Consider the following 19,461-nt stretch of genomic DNA (forward strand, 5'->3'; position numbering starts at 1 on the left):
GTTTTTTTGGGGGGGCCAAATTTTTTTTGGAAAAACCCCAAAAAGCCCGGAAAAAAAAAAAAAAAAAAAGTCATCCAGGTTCATCCAGAGCTGCATCTGGAAAACGGTTGGAATCTGCAGGACTTCCTTGTAAATCTACCCCCTCAGAAAGCACCATGCTGGGCAGGGTGCAGTGACAGACTGGGCTCTGTGCTGGAGGGGAAATGAGGAAGGGCGCTGCTTCTAGGACTAAATTGAAATAGCTTTTTTTTATTTTTATGGCCACCTAAAGACCTCTTCAGAGCATTACTTATTTCTACCCTTTTTAACAATATTCTCTGTATTCCATTTAAGTAAAAAAGCTTAACCTACAACCAGTCCCTGATTGGCTGCCGTGTCGCGGTTTCATAGAAAAGTTCAGCTCGTTCAACTTCGATCTCCCCCCCTCTCTCTCTATGCGGTGCTGCTGTTTGATACCTCAGCTCTATCTAGTAGCATGAGGTGAGAGCGGAGCAGTGGACGCTCTCACCTCGTGGAGTTTACCACTGGCCCCTTCACCATGCGGTTTGTATAGGGATGGTATTTATAGGTATTCTATGTGAATCTACCGAACTAGCCGTGTCACCGCGTCCAGTCGGAAAGAATCATTAAAAGCTATAGAACAAGTATTTATATACTATAGATGTCTATTTAGTAACACTGATCATTTTATTCTCCAGCACTTTAGGCTTTCTGTTGATGTATTATTTTTGAAAAATTGTTTTTTGATGAAAAAGCTCTAGTTGTGACCTTTTGAATTTATTCTGTTAAAAAGGAAGAGAATAAATGTAACAATTCAGGTCTGCTTAAAACATAAAAACGATCTTTTTATGATTTTTTTGCTTCCCCCAGATGAAGACTGTCCCTCTAAAGACTGCCATGAAGGCTCTGATGAAGACTTTGTTATGGGGAACGTTGAGGCTTTCAGAAGGGACTTTGCATCTCGTGTATGGCTGACGTACCGGGAAGATTTCCCTCCACTGCCAGGCAGCACGCTGACCTCGGACTGTGGCTGGGGCTGCATGCTCAGGGCTGGACAGATGATGCTGGCCCAAGCTCTAGTTCTGCACTTGTTAGGCAGAGGTAAGCAAAGGAATTCAATTTTATAATTTTTTAAAACAACACAATTTAGCTTGTATTGGTTGCTTTCACTGTTTTAGGTGATAACCTAGCGAATGTATGACATTATGACACAGTCACTGTAAATATGTGATTTTTAAGCCACGTATTAGCATGCCTTTCTATTGTATAGCGGATCCCAAAGCTTTCTTGGGTGGGTCTTTGATTTAAAATTATGTCTTCTCAGCCCCTTCATATCAATCTTGACAGTTAAACAAAAAGTTCTACTACGCTACAGTAAAATATAATGCGATAAAATAAACAAAATCTCCTTTAACTCACAGATAAACTCCTTTGAAGTGTAAATATTTCAAGTTTAGATTTTGTTTTACTATGTAACAAAATTGGTCATTTATTTAGTTAACTTCTGCAATGACACTAAGCCCCTCTAGGGGGAGCTCTCCCCCGACTTGGAAAGCACTCCTTTAGTAAATTAAATTTTACTTGTTTGACACCTCTGTTTTGTTTTCTTAAATAATATTTTTCTTAAAAAGGAAAGCACACTGATTGATGTCTACATTTACATTCTCATCTGTTTCAACCAACAGTTAATTTAATTAATTTTTGTGACACAAAAATAACCAAGAAGCTAAATTGTGTTCTTCAAAATATACAGAACAATGTGAAGCAACTGCCTGCTATTCATGTTTTCTGTAGTGTAAACAGAAACAAGACTTGTTATAGTAGTGTCAACCTCATACTGAAAGCTGGAGCTAGGATAAAGCACATTTCCCCTCTTAAAGCTAATTTTTAGGCCCCATTGTTTTTAGTTGAGGTAGAATACATTAGGTGTTTTTGTAAACTACCTGAAGGGTTAAGCAAATGGCAATTTTAGCCCTTACAGGATGACCTATTTTTATAGGCACCATAATAATAATAAAAAAAGTATTTAAATTGAAGTGAGAGAATTTTAATAGAAAACTCTGAATCTCTTTGTAAAATGTCTTTGCAAAAGACACTTTGATGCATTTATATTTTTACACTATAGTGAAAAATAAAAACTCTTTCTGCAGGCCATTTACCATTTGTATAATAACTTTTTATATACTTTGTTTTTAAAATAAATGTTTCTATTGTTTTTTCCATTCTTGCATTCTTCCCACTCATCATACTAAATTTCCTTATCAGTTAAAGATGAGCAGATTGAAAGCAAAATTAGGTTTAACTCCAAACCAACTTTCACCTTTAGTTCAAAGTTTTATAGCTGATAGCACCACAAAGTACAATGAAAAATAATCAATAATGAAATAATAAAGGCACTCTGATTCAACCTGAACTACCAGAAACAATTTGACCGCAAACCTATTTTAACCTGCATATTAAGGCATGGTTGTTTACATTTTATATATCACAGAGCTGCTGTTATAAGCTTCTCCAAGGAATATTCTGTGTCTCAAAGGGATAATTTAACCCATCTAAAAATTGGGTGTCAATGAATATAGAATTTGAATAGAGGGATAAAGGGTGAAAGGGATTTAATCCTAGTTCATGTTAAATCAGTCTAACTGGGAAACCACTTGTGTAAAATACTTTGTCCACATGATTTCTTAAGTCTCAGGCTAATGGGGTAATTTAAAAACTTTTTCAAGATCGTCAAAAATCTGTCACCAGTGAAATATTTCCCTATAAAGACACAAAAGTCCACTTTAGGAAATTTATGGATCAATTTTGAATTTGATTCACTTTGAAACAAGGTCATTTTCTTACTGCTTTTGACTTTATTCTAGGTTTATTTTTTATTACTTTGGCTTCTTCCATCCACTCTACCTCCAGTCTGTTCCCACCCTGTTTGTAAGGCTAAGATAGTGTAAAAATGAAATACACACTCAAACTGATAATTGAGCCAAGTTATGGCTGTTTCTGAAATGAACTGAATTAAGACCCGTATGAGTTTGTATTTAAAACCCTCTAAAACTGAGGATAGTAGTGTGTAATGATCAGGTTTATTAGTGCCTGTAGAATGAATATTTATTACTATGAAATTAGAACAAATGCTTAAATGGAAATGAAAGTGAGATTTCCCTCTATTTTTGATCCATCTAATCCATGCTGTCATGTTAAGATGTTTTTTGTTTTTCCCACTAATGTCAGGTTTAGGTGTAGCTACTCTAAATGCCAGCTTTTATACTGCCTGCCTGCTTTCTCAGTTAAAAAAAAGTTTTAGACCCAGATTATTTTTACCGTACAAAGATGGGGCTCCATAATTAAAAATACACCCACTGTTTAAAGTGCATTTATAAGGTTAGTATTTTTCCTCTTTTTTTTTTTTTTTATAATAAAATTTAATTGATAAGGGTTAGTATAGATTTTTGGCAAAACAAAATGCAATTTGTATTTTTATTTTTATTTTTAAGAATATGAGCATCTCAGGTATTTTCCTTCTTTTTACTTGAACTAATTATTTTAACCCAGTAACCAGCTACCTTTTGGAGTCATCTGACCCAACCCTGTATATTTTTCTGCAGACTGGACTTGGTCGGAGGCGCTGACACTGCAGCCTTTAGATGCAGAGACACGCACCACCACAGCTGCAAAGCGTCTCGTCGCCACCCTGGAGGCTTCACTGCAAGGGACTCCAAAGAGTTCTGAGAGCGGACCCACTTTTGTGCCTCAAGCCCAGGCGTCTGGATCGGCAGAGGAAGCAGATGCACATTTAAAGGAGATGTACCACCGAAACCTGGTGTCCTGGTTTGGGGAGGGCTCCTCAGCTCCGCTGGGGCTGCACAGACTGGTTCACTTAGGATTGACGATGGGAAAACAGGCAGGGGACTGGTACGGTCCGGCTGTGGTCGCACACATCTTTAAGTAAGGATTCAATAAATTCGATCATGATTAGGCAGTTATTTTATTTCAGTAACAACATCTACTAAGTCAAACACATTATACAGACATATTTCACCCATTATGATATTTCAAACCATTTATATTATCTGGTAAAAGCTAATAAAAATGACATTAAGATGATAATGTTACATTATACCAATAAAAAGCGATTGTGTTTTTTAAATTAATGTTGAATACTTGCCTAAAAGTTTCAGTTGTTTTTGCTTTATATTACTAGATGTATATCTTTTCGTTATTTATGTTTTAGACAAAGAGCCTCAATTTAAAACATATTTTCTAGAATTTCTTTCTCCCCAATATTTGTTTGTATTGGTATTTTAACCAGTACTAGAAGTGACGTATTTGGGCATCTTTAAAGTACTCCTTAAAATTTAAAAGAACTATTCCTACTATTTCTTTTTGGAAGTTGTAATGTAGTATACATTATTCTTGGTTGTTTTTCTTCTTGATATAAATTTATCCCAATTTACAGAACTGGTTTTGAAGAATATTTACTGGGAAGGACAAAATTAAATCCAACAAATATGGTGGTATTTTCACTGTTATACTTATTCTTTAAGTTTAATCCATAAAGGATAGGTCCACCTTTTTTCAATGTCTTTCAGCATATTAACTTATATGCATTCATAATTGTTTTGGTATCATTTTCTTTTTTTTGTTTTCATATATTCACTCCGAACTAATTAAGGAATTTTGCTTCCCACTTTATTTACCATTCCTTCCGATCTTGATTTGTTTATATTTATTTTATAGTCAGAACACAGAACAAATCTTTCATATTGGAAAGCATACCGGTAATTCAAATTCAAACACTGTACTAAGCACATGCTATCATTTTCTATAAGTAGCTTTTAAATGGCTTCCATTTTAGAAGTGCAAAAATATTCTATTTTAACATTTACTTGACTGTTGATTAAATGTTGTAAAAATCTTGAGTTTTCTCCAGCAATATGATGCATGGCATAAAAAATAAAAATAAAACCATTTTTTAAATTTAAATATTTCAATTGAAACCTAAAATAAAAAAATGCATTTTTATGAATCTAACTGTTGCATAACATTTTCATTAGAAAATAAAATCAAGACTTAAGAGAGACCGTTACATCAGCCGGCTGAGATTTTTAACTGATATTAGCATTTTCTTTTCTTGTATCGGTATCGGCTAATTGTGTGCATGTGTTCACCGATTCAGTAGTGCATTTAGAAGTCATACCTTGAAATCAAGTAAGACACATTCTTTGGCATTCCTTTCATTTGCTGTTGATTGTCAATTATCTCTGCCAAGGAGGTTATGTTTTTAGGAGAATCTGTCTGTCTGTCAACTGAATAACAAAAGTTATGGACGTATTTCAATGATTTTTTTCAGAGATGTTCGTCATGCAAAGGAACAATCCATTAAATGTTGGTGATAATCCAGATTATATTCTAGATACAGGAATGTTTTAAAACATTCTCTAATATTGTGAAATGGGGATATTTGGCAGAACAAGCAGTTCCCCACTTAACCAGAGGGTGGCAGCAGTGAGTATTGACAGCCTCAGCATCAGACTCAAAAAGTCCTGGCATACTTTACTAAAGACAAAAACCAGAAAAAGACCAGAAAAAGGGAATATTGCTCTTTTATTTTATTTTTTAGCAGGATTAAGTGAAAAAAAATATGAGTTTTTTTTTTTGAGGGAAATTGTTTACCAGAGGTCAACCTCATGCCAAGGAAAAAGTCATTTAAATTTTGTACATTGGTACTGCCAGATTGTGTGTGAGTTTAGCGATAGGTGTAGATCACTATTTTGGGCAAAATTTGCTGCCTGGTGGAAATTTGTGTTCTCTGAATGCTTTTCTAGCATCAAGTGTTATGTGATAATAAATATTTATATTTGTTTAAATTGAGACTGATGTAACATTTGTTATAATTGTCATTTTCAATCATGTAAGTGGAGAAATAAAATATGATACTGGTCATAAAAAAAAAAAAAACATTAGCATTTGATCTTAACCAATATATATTTGTCCGACAACAAATCCGGCTCCTTTTTTTTTACGTTTCATAAATCCAGAACCAGGTGTATTGTTTTCAAAAACGTATCAAAATCTTCCCAAATTCAAATTTAATATTTCCTTTTCTTTAAGTTAAACGTATGTTATAGCATAACCTTTTAAACAAGCCTTTTTACCTGCAGTTTCTCTTGTTTCTTACTCTGTTCTTTCTACTTTTCCTGTCTTTTTGTTTTAGGAAAGCTGTCAAGGAAGCAACGGACCCTGGCTTGGCGGGTATAACTGCCTACGTTTCCCAGGACTGCACAGGTATAAAAGATGATCCTGCTGTTGATTGTGCAGGAAACTGGGCATGACGCCCAAGTCGCCTGCTCTTTTATGCCTCCATCCTTCTCGTTCTGTGAGCCTCCAGAAGCTAAAAGCGGGGGACAGGAGTCTGTGTCTGTTCCCAAAAACAATCACATCCATTTCAGATCTATAACATGCCGTCCAGACCTCCTCCTAACCTCGATATCTCAGCCCATGATTTATGTTTGTCTTTTCAATAGCAGAAGAGGGCAGTTTGTTGGCGTGTCGGTAGCTTCTAGTGTAAGTGTGTATAGTTAATCGCACTGGGGAAAATTAAAGCTTTTTCATTCATTTAAAAGTCAGTCAGCATTTATAAATTGGTTATACTATTTAATAACTGTAAGAAAATGCTTCAGTAAAAAGGGCATTTCATGGATTTCTTTCTGTTTTTACCTTTATAAATGATCCAATCCAACTTTACTTATATGGCACTTTAAAACAGCCAACAGGATCAGAGCGCTGCACATAAGCAGGAATTTTAACAACATTCAGCGCACTGGAATTAATACAAGCAATATAATAAAAAAGTAAATAAAAAACAAAAAATAGAAAATAAAGCAGGAAACGTAAAATCAACCAACAGCAACATCCTTTGAGTATTAAACACCAAAGAAAAGAAGAGACTTTACAAGAGAACCAAAGTGGAATCCTGGAGGGATATGCAGCGGCAAATCACTCCAAATGTGTGTATTAATTAAATTAATACACGTTTCTATTGTTTAAGGACGATACGCGTTTTATCACTATACATTGACTAACTTTTCCTTTACTAATTTGTTTTTGTTTTTTTTCTGTCTAGTGTACAGTTTTGATGTCATGGACTGCCACAAAGCGCCAAGAGCAGGAGAAACCTCTGACGCGACACCAGAGAAGCCTCCACCATCACTGCCCACACTGCCGGAGGACCGGGCCGTCATCATCCTCGTCCCTGTGAGGCTGGGTGGAGAAAGGACAAACCCAGAATATTTTGACTTTGTAAAGGTGAGACATACTGTTGTTTCTGTACTTTATTTCGTTTTGAGATTTTTTTTGCCAAGATCCCTGAGACTCCTCAAGTTAAATACAATAATAATGATAATGTATTTTATGTATAAAACCCTTTACATTTGAAAAAACAAATCTCAAAGTGCTATGTTTTTATTTTTCTGTAAATACCGTATTTAGTCACTGTTGGAAATTGCAAATTTAGATTTAGTTTTTTATAATTTTTTTTGTATTTCATTGATGACAAACCACTGTGGCTGATATTGAATCTCCTGTTTGTACAGCTCTGACCATTTGACACCATTTCAGGACAATTTTAAGTTGCCACCTTTAGCATAATACAGTGTTATATCCGTTTGTTTGGAGGATGTTTGCCAATATAATGCTGCAGCTCGGTTTGCATGTGTGCGGTTGAAGTGATGTGATAATATCTGCTTTTCTAACACAGTGGTATATATTGATATGACAAAAAAACACAACTGCATTTTGATTTTACCAGTTCATTATAAAAATGTATCATTCTTACATTTTTACAGATGAAAAAGTTTTTATTTCTTCAGTTTGATTAAATCCAATTGGATTGTTAATTGTTTGATGTTTTACTATGGATGAGAGTATTGTTACTCCACTAATTAGCAGCAGAGGTGATCTGACAGCTCATCACTGTGAAACAGGACTTTTGTTTTTAACTAAATAAATGTATCATAGGGAGCAAATCCTGAGAAACTGGAGGCAGTGGAGAAGGCAAGAATTAAATCTCAAATCAGAAAAAAGATAATTTGATTAAATTTTAACTGCCTTCAACATCCAAATCACAGGTCTGAAAGGAATAACAATTGCAAATTACAAAAAGGAAAAAAAGACAAATTCTGTCACGTTTTACTTGAACATTATTCGAAATTTGAATATTTCCATCGTTTTCTGAAGAATGTGTTATAAAAAAAAAAAGAAATTCTTCCCCAATACTTGCATACAAAAAAAAAGGTGCAAAGCTCTTAGATTACAGTACAGTACGTTGATGCAATGAAACTTTCCTTTTCAGACTCTGGTTCAAAGTCTATTCTCCACCTTTAGAACCCATATACTTTCTGACCGAATGATTCAGGGATCTTAGTTTTTATTTTATTAGCAACTATGATTGTGATCTGTTAAAATTTCAAGTTTTTAATTGGTTTCTGTAACGTCATACTATCTGTTATTTTAAACCTTTTAAATCTCGTAAGAATCTACACGCTGAACTTTAATCCAAAGTTTTAAGAAAAGCTTCAAACCTTTTGAAATCAAAAATGTTCCACTGATTGATAGAAGCAAGTTAAATGTTTAAAAAGATGAGCTGACCTTATTCTTTAGTAGCCTAATGAACAATCTCTTTCAAAATTCTGTTTTAAATACATCCTCTAAAGCCTTTTGGGCTTTCTGTGACTCTGATGTCAAAATTAGTTAACTTGGAGTCTACTTCACTTGGGAACAACTTAAAAATAGGAAAAGAAGTGTTGTTGCTTGCATCACTTGTTAGCTCTTGGGTGCATTTATTCAGCAGAAATAACAATGATAAAAGTTATTTATATTTAATCATGTTAATTTTGGGCTTCTAATATATTGAGTTTCTGTTATTAGTCTGATCCAGTCCAACTGAAGAGAAGCTAGTTGTTGTTGTTAGCTGCCAACCCACAGGTTGTTTTATAAATTTAGTTTCTGTTGTTCAAGTAAAAGATGATGCAGGAGCTTATCTTATCCACGGCTGCATCGTGTAGCAGTGGGTAGTGCTGCTGCCTTGCAGTAAGAGGGTTCTAGGTTCGATTCCAGGCCCGGGATCTTTCTGCATGGAGTTTGCATGTCCTCTCTTCTCTCCAGGTACTCTGACTTTCCTCCTACAGTCCAAACACATGACTATTGGGTTAATTGGCTTCTCTAAATTGTACTTGGGTGTAAGTGTGTGTGCATGGTTGTGTGTATTTGTGTTTCTCCGTGTTACCCTGTGACACCGCGACCCTGACGAGGACTAAGCAGGAGAAAATGGATGGATACTTGCCTTTCATTACGTAAAAAAACAAACAATGTCATTTCAGCTCTGACACACTTTGTGTTTCTCTGCGTTTCTCTGCTTATAGAGCATACTGAGTCTGGAGTACTGCATAGGAATCATTGGTGGGAAGCCCAAGCAGGCCTGCTACTTTGTTGGATTTCAAGGTTAGTACCAGTATAATGGAAAACCAAGGAAGACTTATTCCTATAGAGGTTGGTGTGAATAACAATTTATTTTTTGCATAATATACCCTTTGTATGTGTAGAGACAAAGTAAGTTAATGAATTCATGTTTGTATGAGGAAAACGAAGAGGAGTGGAGATGAAACCGAGTGAAGCGGCGCTTACTTTATTCTCTCTGACCCATCAAAACCTCGTCCATTTATCACAAGTAAACCTCCCAAGTTGTAAACCATAATTGATTTCCATAGGCGGCATGCATTAAATTTCATCCGGGGCGCCCAAAGTGAGCCACTCTTCATCACCTTCAGCAGCTAGGAGAAACCTTCAGTTGTACATCTTGGCAGTCAATATTTACGCATTTACATTTTACCCATATGAAATACAGCGTTGGATGATGTCTAAATGACAAGCAATACATTCTCCCTGCCAGGGCACAGCTCAGCACTGCATTCATCATATGCAAAACGGTCGAATATAATTGCGTGTTTGTAAAAGTAATTCGCCCACACAAAAATTAAACGACAACCTCTTTTCTCGGGGGTATAAAAAATGTGCTTGTACAAACTCATCTGATTATGCAGAATTTAATCCACCCTGGTGGATATTAAAAAGCAACAACCTTCTTGAAAGCATATTTAGCTCACGCAACCCCAACAGTAGGTCCGGCGGGTGACTTTGAGCTGCTCTGCATAGATATTGAGGAAAAGCCTGTTTTTTTTTTTTCTCTCCTTCTCTTTAATAATCTGATGTTTTTGAATAACTTGTCTTTTGTTTTGTCCTTGCAGATGACAGCTTGATTTACATGGACCCTCATTACTGTCAGTCTTTTGTGAATGTCAGCACCAGCGATTTCCCTCTCCAGGTAACGTAAAATTACACAGTTGAGCTGACTTAGGGATCCAGTAAATGTGGGTTTAATAGTTTCTGTTAGCACTTAAGGGTGTGAATCTTAAAGCAGCGCTCAGTCCAATCATAGTCTGTATTTCCTGATTTATTTGCTGCTCAGACAAGCAAAGCTGCCACCTTAGAGAAATACTGCAAACGGATTCGCTAGCAGACTTAATATCTCAAGATATATAAGCACTGTACCGATGTATCCCTATAAATTCAAAGCATTACAAATCGAACCTTTCTTTTATTTTATTTGAAGAAAGGGGAGTCATGTTACAGATTTATCAAGGTATGAAACAATTATTTGGATTAATAGATTATTGAAATGATAATCCATTAATTTAGAAATCGATTAATTGTTAATGGGAGTATAGATGCTGAGTTTGAATTCAGCAGCTTCTTCCTGGCTGATTATATCATAGCACGGCGCCAAGATTGCGGCCGACAAATTGATCCTTCTTTGTACCCGTTTTGAAGGACGGGTCCGGTGTATCCTACGTAGCCTTGGGTATTCCGTGATTCATTGCGAGTCCAAGCAAGCCGGCTGCTCTGTGCTCAGAGGAAAAAGAGAAATGGTGACAAATAATTGTGTATATTGTTAGTGCAGTTTAATAAATTACAAATATGTGAATAGTTCAGTCTGAAATGAATGAAAATAGTTGTTTTAAATGGTTATTGAGTCAAATGTTTCAGATAATGTTTGGTTTATTGAAATGTTTTTATCTTTCACTGTGTGAATGTGTTTGGCTGACATTTAAGGACCGATTCTAATATATCTGCAGCGTAGAGGCCTATAAATCTGATGTTAGTGACGACGGTACTGCTGTTGAAGCTCCCCAAAAATGTATTTAGCATCCAGAACAGTAGTGAGAAGTTGCATCCTTTTTTGTCTGCTTTATTTGTCAACTGTCAGCCGGAGAAGGCTGGACCTGTTTGAATCCATAGCCAAACTCTTCCCTACTCCTTGTTTTCATGGACCTGGAAGGATCCAGTCTAGATAGACCAGGTCCTTGGAGGATCCAGCCTCTGAATTTGAACACACACACTGACTCCAAAGCATGCTGACAGAGCAATTTACTTAGAGCAGTAATTATACCCCAAAAAAAGAAATTTACAAATGTTTTGCAATTAAGATAAAAAAAAAAAATATTAATCTGTTTTAGTTTCACCTGGTTTAATTCTGTAAAAAAAACTTCTTTAATGGACCTGTTGCTATTCGATTATTAATAAAAAACAAGCGATTAGTTGGAACCCCAGACTTATCAGACCCAGAGCGATACATTTAAAGTGTTTATTTCTGCTGATTATGGCATTAGCTTATAAGACGCAGAACCATCAGAAAAGTTTTTATATTGTTTAAAATAATTTAAAAGGATTGTTTGAAGAGAAATGGTGGCCTTCTGAAATGATATCCAGTAGCAGCTTGGCAAAAGCTACTGCTATACTCATCCTGGCATTGAGGTGATGAGTTTGTGGCTCCACTGAGGTGTTCAGACAACTTAGGATGTTGTAACTTTGGCCTTCTGCTCTTCTACATTGTTTGGCCTGTTGCTGATCATCTTAAGCTAACAATGCTCCAAAGACTCTCTAAGACAGTCTTCCAGACTATCATCACTAAAACCAGTATACCAACAGACTTTCCAAACCATTGACTGGAAACTAGACAGTGTACACTTAAGGAAATTAATGCCTCTCCACTTTCCTCCAGACTGGATGGCATCGGTTCCCTCAATAAAATGCAAAACCAAAGTCTAACTTAAAAGATGACTTTGGAGCACTTCTGAAAATCTATTCCTCTTACTACTTGGCTAAGGTGAGATTGATCCAACCTTGTCATTAGATCAGGATTGGCTTAACTCGAGTGATGTGGGAGATGTAGCCCATTTCCTGTGTGTAATATCTCTGAAGCACTGACTTCCGCTGTGGTTCATTCCATCTAAATTTCCTTATTATCTTCAATTCTTACTCTTAGGGATGCAGTGGTTATGCCTGTTGCCTATTCTTTTTTACCACACCTTTTGCTGCTGAGCTGCCAGCTCCTTTAGTGGATTCCTTTTGTGGGACTAATACCACTTCAGATGTTTTTCCCATGTTTATATTGACCATACAATGTTTGCTTTTTCATTTTCCTTTATTGTTTCATTCATATTCTGCGATGTTGGATGTAATAAGTAATATGTAATATGTATTGAGCTATAATCATAAAATGGTGCATAAATAAATATGAAATATATCCCTCTGGGAGAATGATTTACTATTCAGTGAAATTCTATTCAGTAAATATTGGTTGAATAGTGGAAGAACTAAGAATAAATGATAAAAATTGCCTTTTACTTATTGTTAACTTTGTACTAGAGTAAATAATTGCTGTTTCACGTTGATGAGTATCCCAGGACTTAAATATATATTGTTATTTATTGTTTTTGTTTTATTTTCAGTCCTTTCATTGCCCCTCTCCAAAAAAGATGCCTTTCAGCAAACTGGATCCCAGCTGCACTATTGGTTTCTACTCTAAAAGTTCTCAAGAATATGAGAGAATCAAGGTGGAGCTGTCCAAGGTAAGGACCTGAAAACCTATATATCATTTAACGGTTGAAGGGATTCTCTTGCTAATTTTCCAGGTTTGGTTTATTTTTAATCACTTGTACATTAATTTCCCCATGTGGCAGATATTTGTTCAGCCTCGCATTATTTGACCAGTAGGTGGCAGCATTTAGCCACGGATCTAACTTAACTGTTATCCGGTCAATACAGCTGTTTTCAAAGCACCCTCTCTTCTTATGTCTCCCAGTTTGACCTTAACCTACACATTTTTTTCTATGCAATGGATACAATTAAAATTTAGAAATGATCCTAAAAACTGAAACTATATCTAAAAGTTGTTTCCCTGTTTTTGTCCCAGTTGCTGCAGCCCTCACTGAAGGAGAAATACCCAGCGTTCACTTTCGTGGAAGGTCGCAGCGCAGATTACGACCTGTCGGCCGGCCTGAACACGGAGAGGCGGGAATGGCCTTTCATTCGGGACACGCGCAGAACCGTCACCACAGCTGGAGACTTTGTGCTGCTTTGAAAGCCCAGTTTGATGGTTCAACGAATCTTCTCTCATAACGATTCTAATTGCTTAAATTCATGGCATCATGCAGTGCATTCATGACAGTGTTAGGATTCAGTAGTTTACTGACTCAGTTTTCACATCCCAGAAACATTAATCCTAAACAAAACCGATTTGGTCTGGCAATAAGAACACTGGATTATTTGTGGAAAGTTATTTAACATTATGTGTTGATCTACTGAATCTAAATTCATAATATTAAGTATCTATTTTGTCGTCAACATATTCATGGGGGCTCAGAAAATTAACTCTACAGTTCATTATTATTATATAAATATGTTTTTCTTGTTGTTATAAATGAGACCCAAGATGTTTATTTTGTTATTTGTTTTTGATGAAGGGTACTTTTAAAGAGATATTTGTATAAATATCACTAGGTCACAATCTTTCAAAACCAACAGTTTTACACAGTAGTGCCAGAAATAAAGGCTACAACATATATTTTTTTAGACTTTCTATGATAAGCATCACTGCTATAAATAGTAAATCATAATGTACTAAACTAAAACAGTGGCACAGCTTGACTTGACGTCCTTAATTTGTTTTAATTTAACAAACAAAAACACTAAATTGTATCCAATGGCACTATCTTATTGGTCAAAGTCTAATGTGTGTTTGGTTGCAGACTATTTTTTTTTTATTCTGAAGAAAAATGTTCCAAAAGTAAAAAATTCCAATGAGAGTGAATAACCTGTACTCAGATTACAATATGGCCGCCTTAGATTTAAAGCTCATACATTGCACTAGTGAAAAAAAAAACGGTTAACTAAGATGTGAATCTCATTAATAATTTTAAACTCAAAGCTTTGTAAAGTATGAAAAAAAAACTTATTAGTATCTGATAATGCCATTACAAATTAATATGATGGCTAAGAAAAACACCTGATTTTAACACTGAAAATTTGAATATTTCAGGTTTATTAAACATGATTGTTGGGTTTGGTTTCATAACTTAATCCAATTTTCCAAACGGGCCAGAGCAATAACTACTTCAATAACTTTATTGTTCTCTTCTAGCAATAAACGCATAAAATAGGCTTAATCATGATCATTTTTCTAAAATGGCTTATTTGTGGAACCGACCCAGGCTTTAGAAACCACTGATCTAGATCACTGACCATATATTTTGCCTTAGATGAACTCCTTAAACATTACGGTTTCACTTGTCTGTAAAAAGAAAAGTTTTCTGTTGCTCATTTAAATGTTTAAAACCATGGCAGCCATGTTGGATTTTAAGGTCTGCCTTTAGGATGTTTTGAATGTTTTCTACATCCAACTTAAAGATATAGACTTCTCATTACAAATTAAATGCATTAATTAACAGCTTCCTGTGACATAATAAAAAATATTTCATTCAGTGCCACTGGTTTACATTCAGTATGAATTGTTTTTCAATTTTTCAGCCAAGAAAAAAAGATATTGGACAAATCCAAGCTGCATCACTGTTTTAGAATATGTTAGCATGGAGGTAATTGTTAAAACTTGGTATTTACTAAATAAGGATGAACAAATATGTTTGCACCACAGTTTAAGAACAACCTAGAGCATTTAAAGCTTAGGAGCTACTAAAAGATCAAGCGTACCTTTTAAGGTTTCCTTGGACAGAAGGTTTCCTTAAAGTAGATTATCCTCTGAAACAAATGAAGAAAAAAGCTGCACTCATTGAAGGCTGCTCTACACAATTCAACACAAAGTTAAATTGAATTACATTAGAGCCATTTCTTTCTTTTTAGCTATCATAAATCAAAGGCTTGTATCACACCATACAGCACAAAGCACAATGTCCTGTGATCTCTTCCTAAATGGAAGATTGTTGGCTTCTATTTATGAACAGCAGCATGAAACAAACACTTGAGTTAGAGTCGGGAAAATGTAATATAGACTGAGACACATTTAGTGTATGAAATTTATTTTTTCTGTTTTACCTGCATTTAGAAGCACTGCTGTATATATATATTAATGTTGCAACGGTTCCTTAAAGCATTTCCACTCATTTTTTCTTAATTCAGTCATTAAATAATTGAAGTTCATTTATTGTGCAATAACTACAAATTAATCTACAGCTAACAAGAAGTACTCAGTACCTCAGTGTATCTTTTGTTACGTGATAAACACTAAAGAATATTCTGAGGGTTTTTCTTTTCTTCATAAATAAACACTTTTGTTTGATAAATTGACTTCATAAATCACCAATAAGTTTGTTAAACACTTTGAGCCAGAGAGCTAAATAAAGTATTCTACTTGAATTAGTTTGCTTTCTTTCTGGTTGTTCTTGTTGGGGAATTCAAAGCCTCTCTGAATACAAGTAAAAAGAAAATGTAAAGTTTGCATCATTTTCAGGCATGCATGCAAGCCTGGTCGACGTGTTGAAATACATTCAATGCCTTTTCTCTCCCAGTCAAATGTGGAAGATTAAAACTAATCGTACGTGCTAACCATCTCTACAGCCCATTAACCAGGAACCGGAAAAAATGTGACCCGGTGACACTGGCAGCATTTGTGTTCCTCTGTGGAGGAAAAAAAAATATCCTTGTGTGCAAAGCCCTGATAATCTGTCTGTTGCCCTGTTGCTGTTTTCCTGTACAATGCAAATTCTTGTCTTATGAGCTTTTCTATTAAAAGGAGGGAAACGTCCCTTCTATGGAGGGGGAGATGGGGCAAGGGTGAGGATAGAGGGACCAACAGCTAAAGACTTCCTCGTTTGTTCTCACTCCAACACATAAAGACATGGTTTAGCTCCGCCGCATTATCATTACTCTTTTTTTCTATTTTTTGACCTAGCAACAGACTTTGCAGATGGAGCAGGAACATTAAATATGCAAAACCAAAGCATCTACAGAGACATTCCTCTGCTTGGGAGATTGAAAGAGTTTTGTGGACAGGAGGGGACATAACACTGGGGATTTTTGTCCAAAATATGAAGGACCGTTTGTTCTCCAGGCTGCGGGGTGAACTGAGCATTGACTTTGTTCGCCGTGTATTTACAGAGATTTATGAATATTTGATTAATGAGTCACAGGAGCAAGAGTAATGCAATAAACAAGTGGTGGTTGAATAAAACAAGTCAACTGCAAGTATGTACTCTAATACGGTTCAAATTCCTAAGAGTCTAGTTTGGAGTGAGTCGAATTGCTGACAGAGGTCCACATGAGCCTTTGTCTGTTTCCAAGATGAATCTGTGAATAGGAAGATAAATGTTCTAGTTTGAGAGACTTTTACATTTTCTTTTTTTTTTTTTTTTTTTTTTTTTTAAACAAAGCTTGGGTTAAAATGCATAACTTTATCATCATCAACATTGGCATTATCAATCATTTTGCCTCTCTTCATAAAGAACCTCCAAAGGTTCATTTTAGGTTAGTTTTTCTAAACAGCCACACCTGCATCTCAAAACACGCCTTGCAAGATAAACAGTTAATTCCTAATCTGATCATTCATTCAGAAGGAACAGTCTAACTTTTATTAGAGATTCACAGATTCAATATTAATATCTGTATCAATCAATGGGCCTCATACGTAAAGACAGACTTATTCTGTCTATTTGTAGAATACATTTTAAGTTGGGTTAAAATTTTAACATCCAGAATTCAATTGGTTTAAGAATTTAATAAATACAGTCAGTTTGAACCTGCATATTTTTAGAATGGAATTTACCCTGTTAACAGTGTTTTTTTTGTTTTTGTGACTTCTGACCTTATTCTAATCTAAAGTTGCCTTTCACATATACATGTGTACATTTTTTCCTATCATATTTGCTTGTATAAAGGTGTTTGTGACTGACTCTTAAGAAAAAATTAACATTAATATGATAACATTAAATTAAAAAGAGCTCTGGTATCGAAAAATTGTCTGGATCTGCAGCAGTTTAAATTTAGGTATCCAAATCTGTTCTGAAGTTTAAAAAGTCAATTCATGCATCCTTAAATTTTATTAATGTTTATGCAAAATTAAAAAAGAAGGCAGACATGAAGTTTAGCCAATTGTATTGAGTCTTTCGGTTTGTAGCAGACAACTATATAGATGAAGCATATGATGACTGTGGATAAGAATAACTTTCTACAGTGAAAAGGATCTTCAGCAGAACCTGGAACCATTCAGGAAAGGGACACAACTGAAAAACAGAAGCTGTGGGCCACAGAGCTGGGATGTAACTAGTTACAATTAATCCATTACATTACATTTAAGTAACGTTTTGAGGAAAAAGTGTTTTAAGGGATAATTTTTCTGCATCATGCTTTTTAATTTTATCTTAGTAAAAAGATAATGCGAAATCCTTTTTCTGACTCTGGTAAAATGTCTGGCTACTCTATGCATCATGAGTAGCTTTACTTAATGAAGAACAGGCTTGTTTTAAATAAAAAGCACCAGTGAAACGTACATGTCCAGTTAATGATGGTATTGCGCTGATACTGATAACAGTATCGGGCGGGCCTCCTATACAGCACTAAAATGGTATCGGCGAGTACCAACAAATAGGGCACCGATGCCATTTGAGAGCCAAAGTTTATTCAACTATAGTCATTCTAGGTAGGCAATAAAAAGTTCTACTGGATTCACCTTGTATTAGTCTTTTTCCAGATGGTCTCAGTATGGTATCGGTATCGGTGACAAAAAAAATGGCATTGGCAAAACCCTAGTTAATGAGTGAGACTTTTTTTGTACTCAGCCTCTTTGTTTTAATATTACTTTCTATTTTATTTATTTATTTAATTCATTCATTGATTATAATAAAACAATATATTGATCCTGCCGTGTCACTTGTTTAATTGGAAATACAGCAAAAATTTAGCTGCATCATGTTACACAAACTAACACACACAGTATCCTCCATCTGAAATTATTGTTTCCCTTCTGAATTTTATATTTATTTTTTATCTCATTTTCCAAATATGCTGATTTATCTTTAGTTAATATACATCATTTTCAAAACATATCAGATGTGAGGATCAGTTACCAAGTTTTTGAGTAGCCTTTTTCCCATTTACTCGAGTAATTTATTGGATGGATAATTTTTACTTTTAGTCGAGTAAAAATATTCTGAACTAGTGGCATTGTTAATTTAGTAAAAGTTTTGGGTACTCTACCCACCACTGCTGGAGCAGGTAAGTTTCTGTGGGACACACAATAAAAAGAGTAAAAGCAAAGTGTAGCTTCATCCATGACTTAATCAAAAAAGAAGAATCAAAGGAAAGTGAAGGGGTTGAACAAAGAGTACTTTCTATGTTATCTATTTGCCTGTTTAAAGGTATAGCGGAGGATGTTCTCTTTCCAGGTGGATCATCAAAATAAGTGGTCCTCCTAACTGTCAATCATTCTAGTGATATGTTTACGTAAGGCCGTCCTACGTCCTCGTCTCCTTTTTCACCTACCGGTGACGTGTCTGACATAGTGGAAAAATGTGAAATCTTTTGGAAGGTAAGCTTGTATGAGCTATACAAACAGCAACTTTTAAACAGAGCGTGTACGAGGAGAAATAGGCTCCTGCATACTCACGCGTTTAATAGGTGTTCCCTCTCGGGAGAGGGTTCAGGGTTGTGCATGTGCATTTTTTTTTTAAGTGGAGAGGGCGGGTCTTTTCAAAAATTTGCGAAAATCCTTCACTATAACTTTAAAGAAAAATGCTCTATCCAGGAAAGGCAAGCAGCTTAGTACAGAAGCTTTTAGCAATGTTCACTATCTAAGGAGATAACTCTGGCAAGTTGAGCTTTAAATTAAAGGGGAGACCTGGGAGCGATTAAGGCTATTTGTAATACCATTTTGGTTATGTGTGTGTTTGGTGTTTACCCCTGTAAGATAATAATATTGATGAATCTAGAGTGAAATACAAACACTGTCAAACAAAAAGTATACATGTCCCTCTTGTCTACTAAATTCAATTTCAATTCAGTTTATTTATATAGCGCCAAATTCACAACACATGTCATCTCAAGGCACTTTACAGTTCAACC

At 35.3% G+C, this 19,461-nt stretch overlaps 1 protein-coding gene across 2 annotated transcripts in view; it reads left to right on the forward strand.

The window, feature by feature from the left end:
• The window catches only part of atg4c (autophagy related 4C, cysteine peptidase), a 19,970-nt gene extending 3,249 nt beyond the window's left edge, over positions 1 to 16,721 (forward strand). For both annotated transcript variants that reach the window (XM_015403350.1, XM_015403351.1), the window contains 8 exons: positions 871 to 1,101; positions 3,603 to 3,942; positions 6,212 to 6,282; positions 7,121 to 7,302; positions 9,417 to 9,495; positions 10,299 to 10,375; positions 12,843 to 12,962; positions 13,307 to 16,721. In XM_015403350.1, coding sequence (XP_015258836.1) covers positions 871 to 1,101; positions 3,603 to 3,942; positions 6,212 to 6,282; positions 7,121 to 7,302; positions 9,417 to 9,495; positions 10,299 to 10,375; positions 12,843 to 12,962; positions 13,307 to 13,474 — 1,268 coding nt within the window. In that variant the 3' untranslated portion in view covers positions 13,475 to 16,721. The remainder of the gene's footprint in view (positions 1 to 870; positions 1,102 to 3,602; positions 3,943 to 6,211; positions 6,283 to 7,120; positions 7,303 to 9,416; positions 9,496 to 10,298; positions 10,376 to 12,842; positions 12,963 to 13,306) is intronic.
• The last annotated feature ends 2,740 nt before the right edge of the window (positions 16,722 to 19,461 follow it).

The sequence above is a fragment of the Cyprinodon variegatus genome, unplaced genomic scaffold, assembly GCF_000732505.1.
Source record: "Cyprinodon variegatus isolate N-32 unplaced genomic scaffold, C_variegatus-1.0 Scaffold1482, whole genome shotgun sequence".
NCBI classification, from domain to species: Eukaryota; Metazoa; Chordata; class Actinopteri; order Cyprinodontiformes; family Cyprinodontidae; genus Cyprinodon; species Cyprinodon variegatus.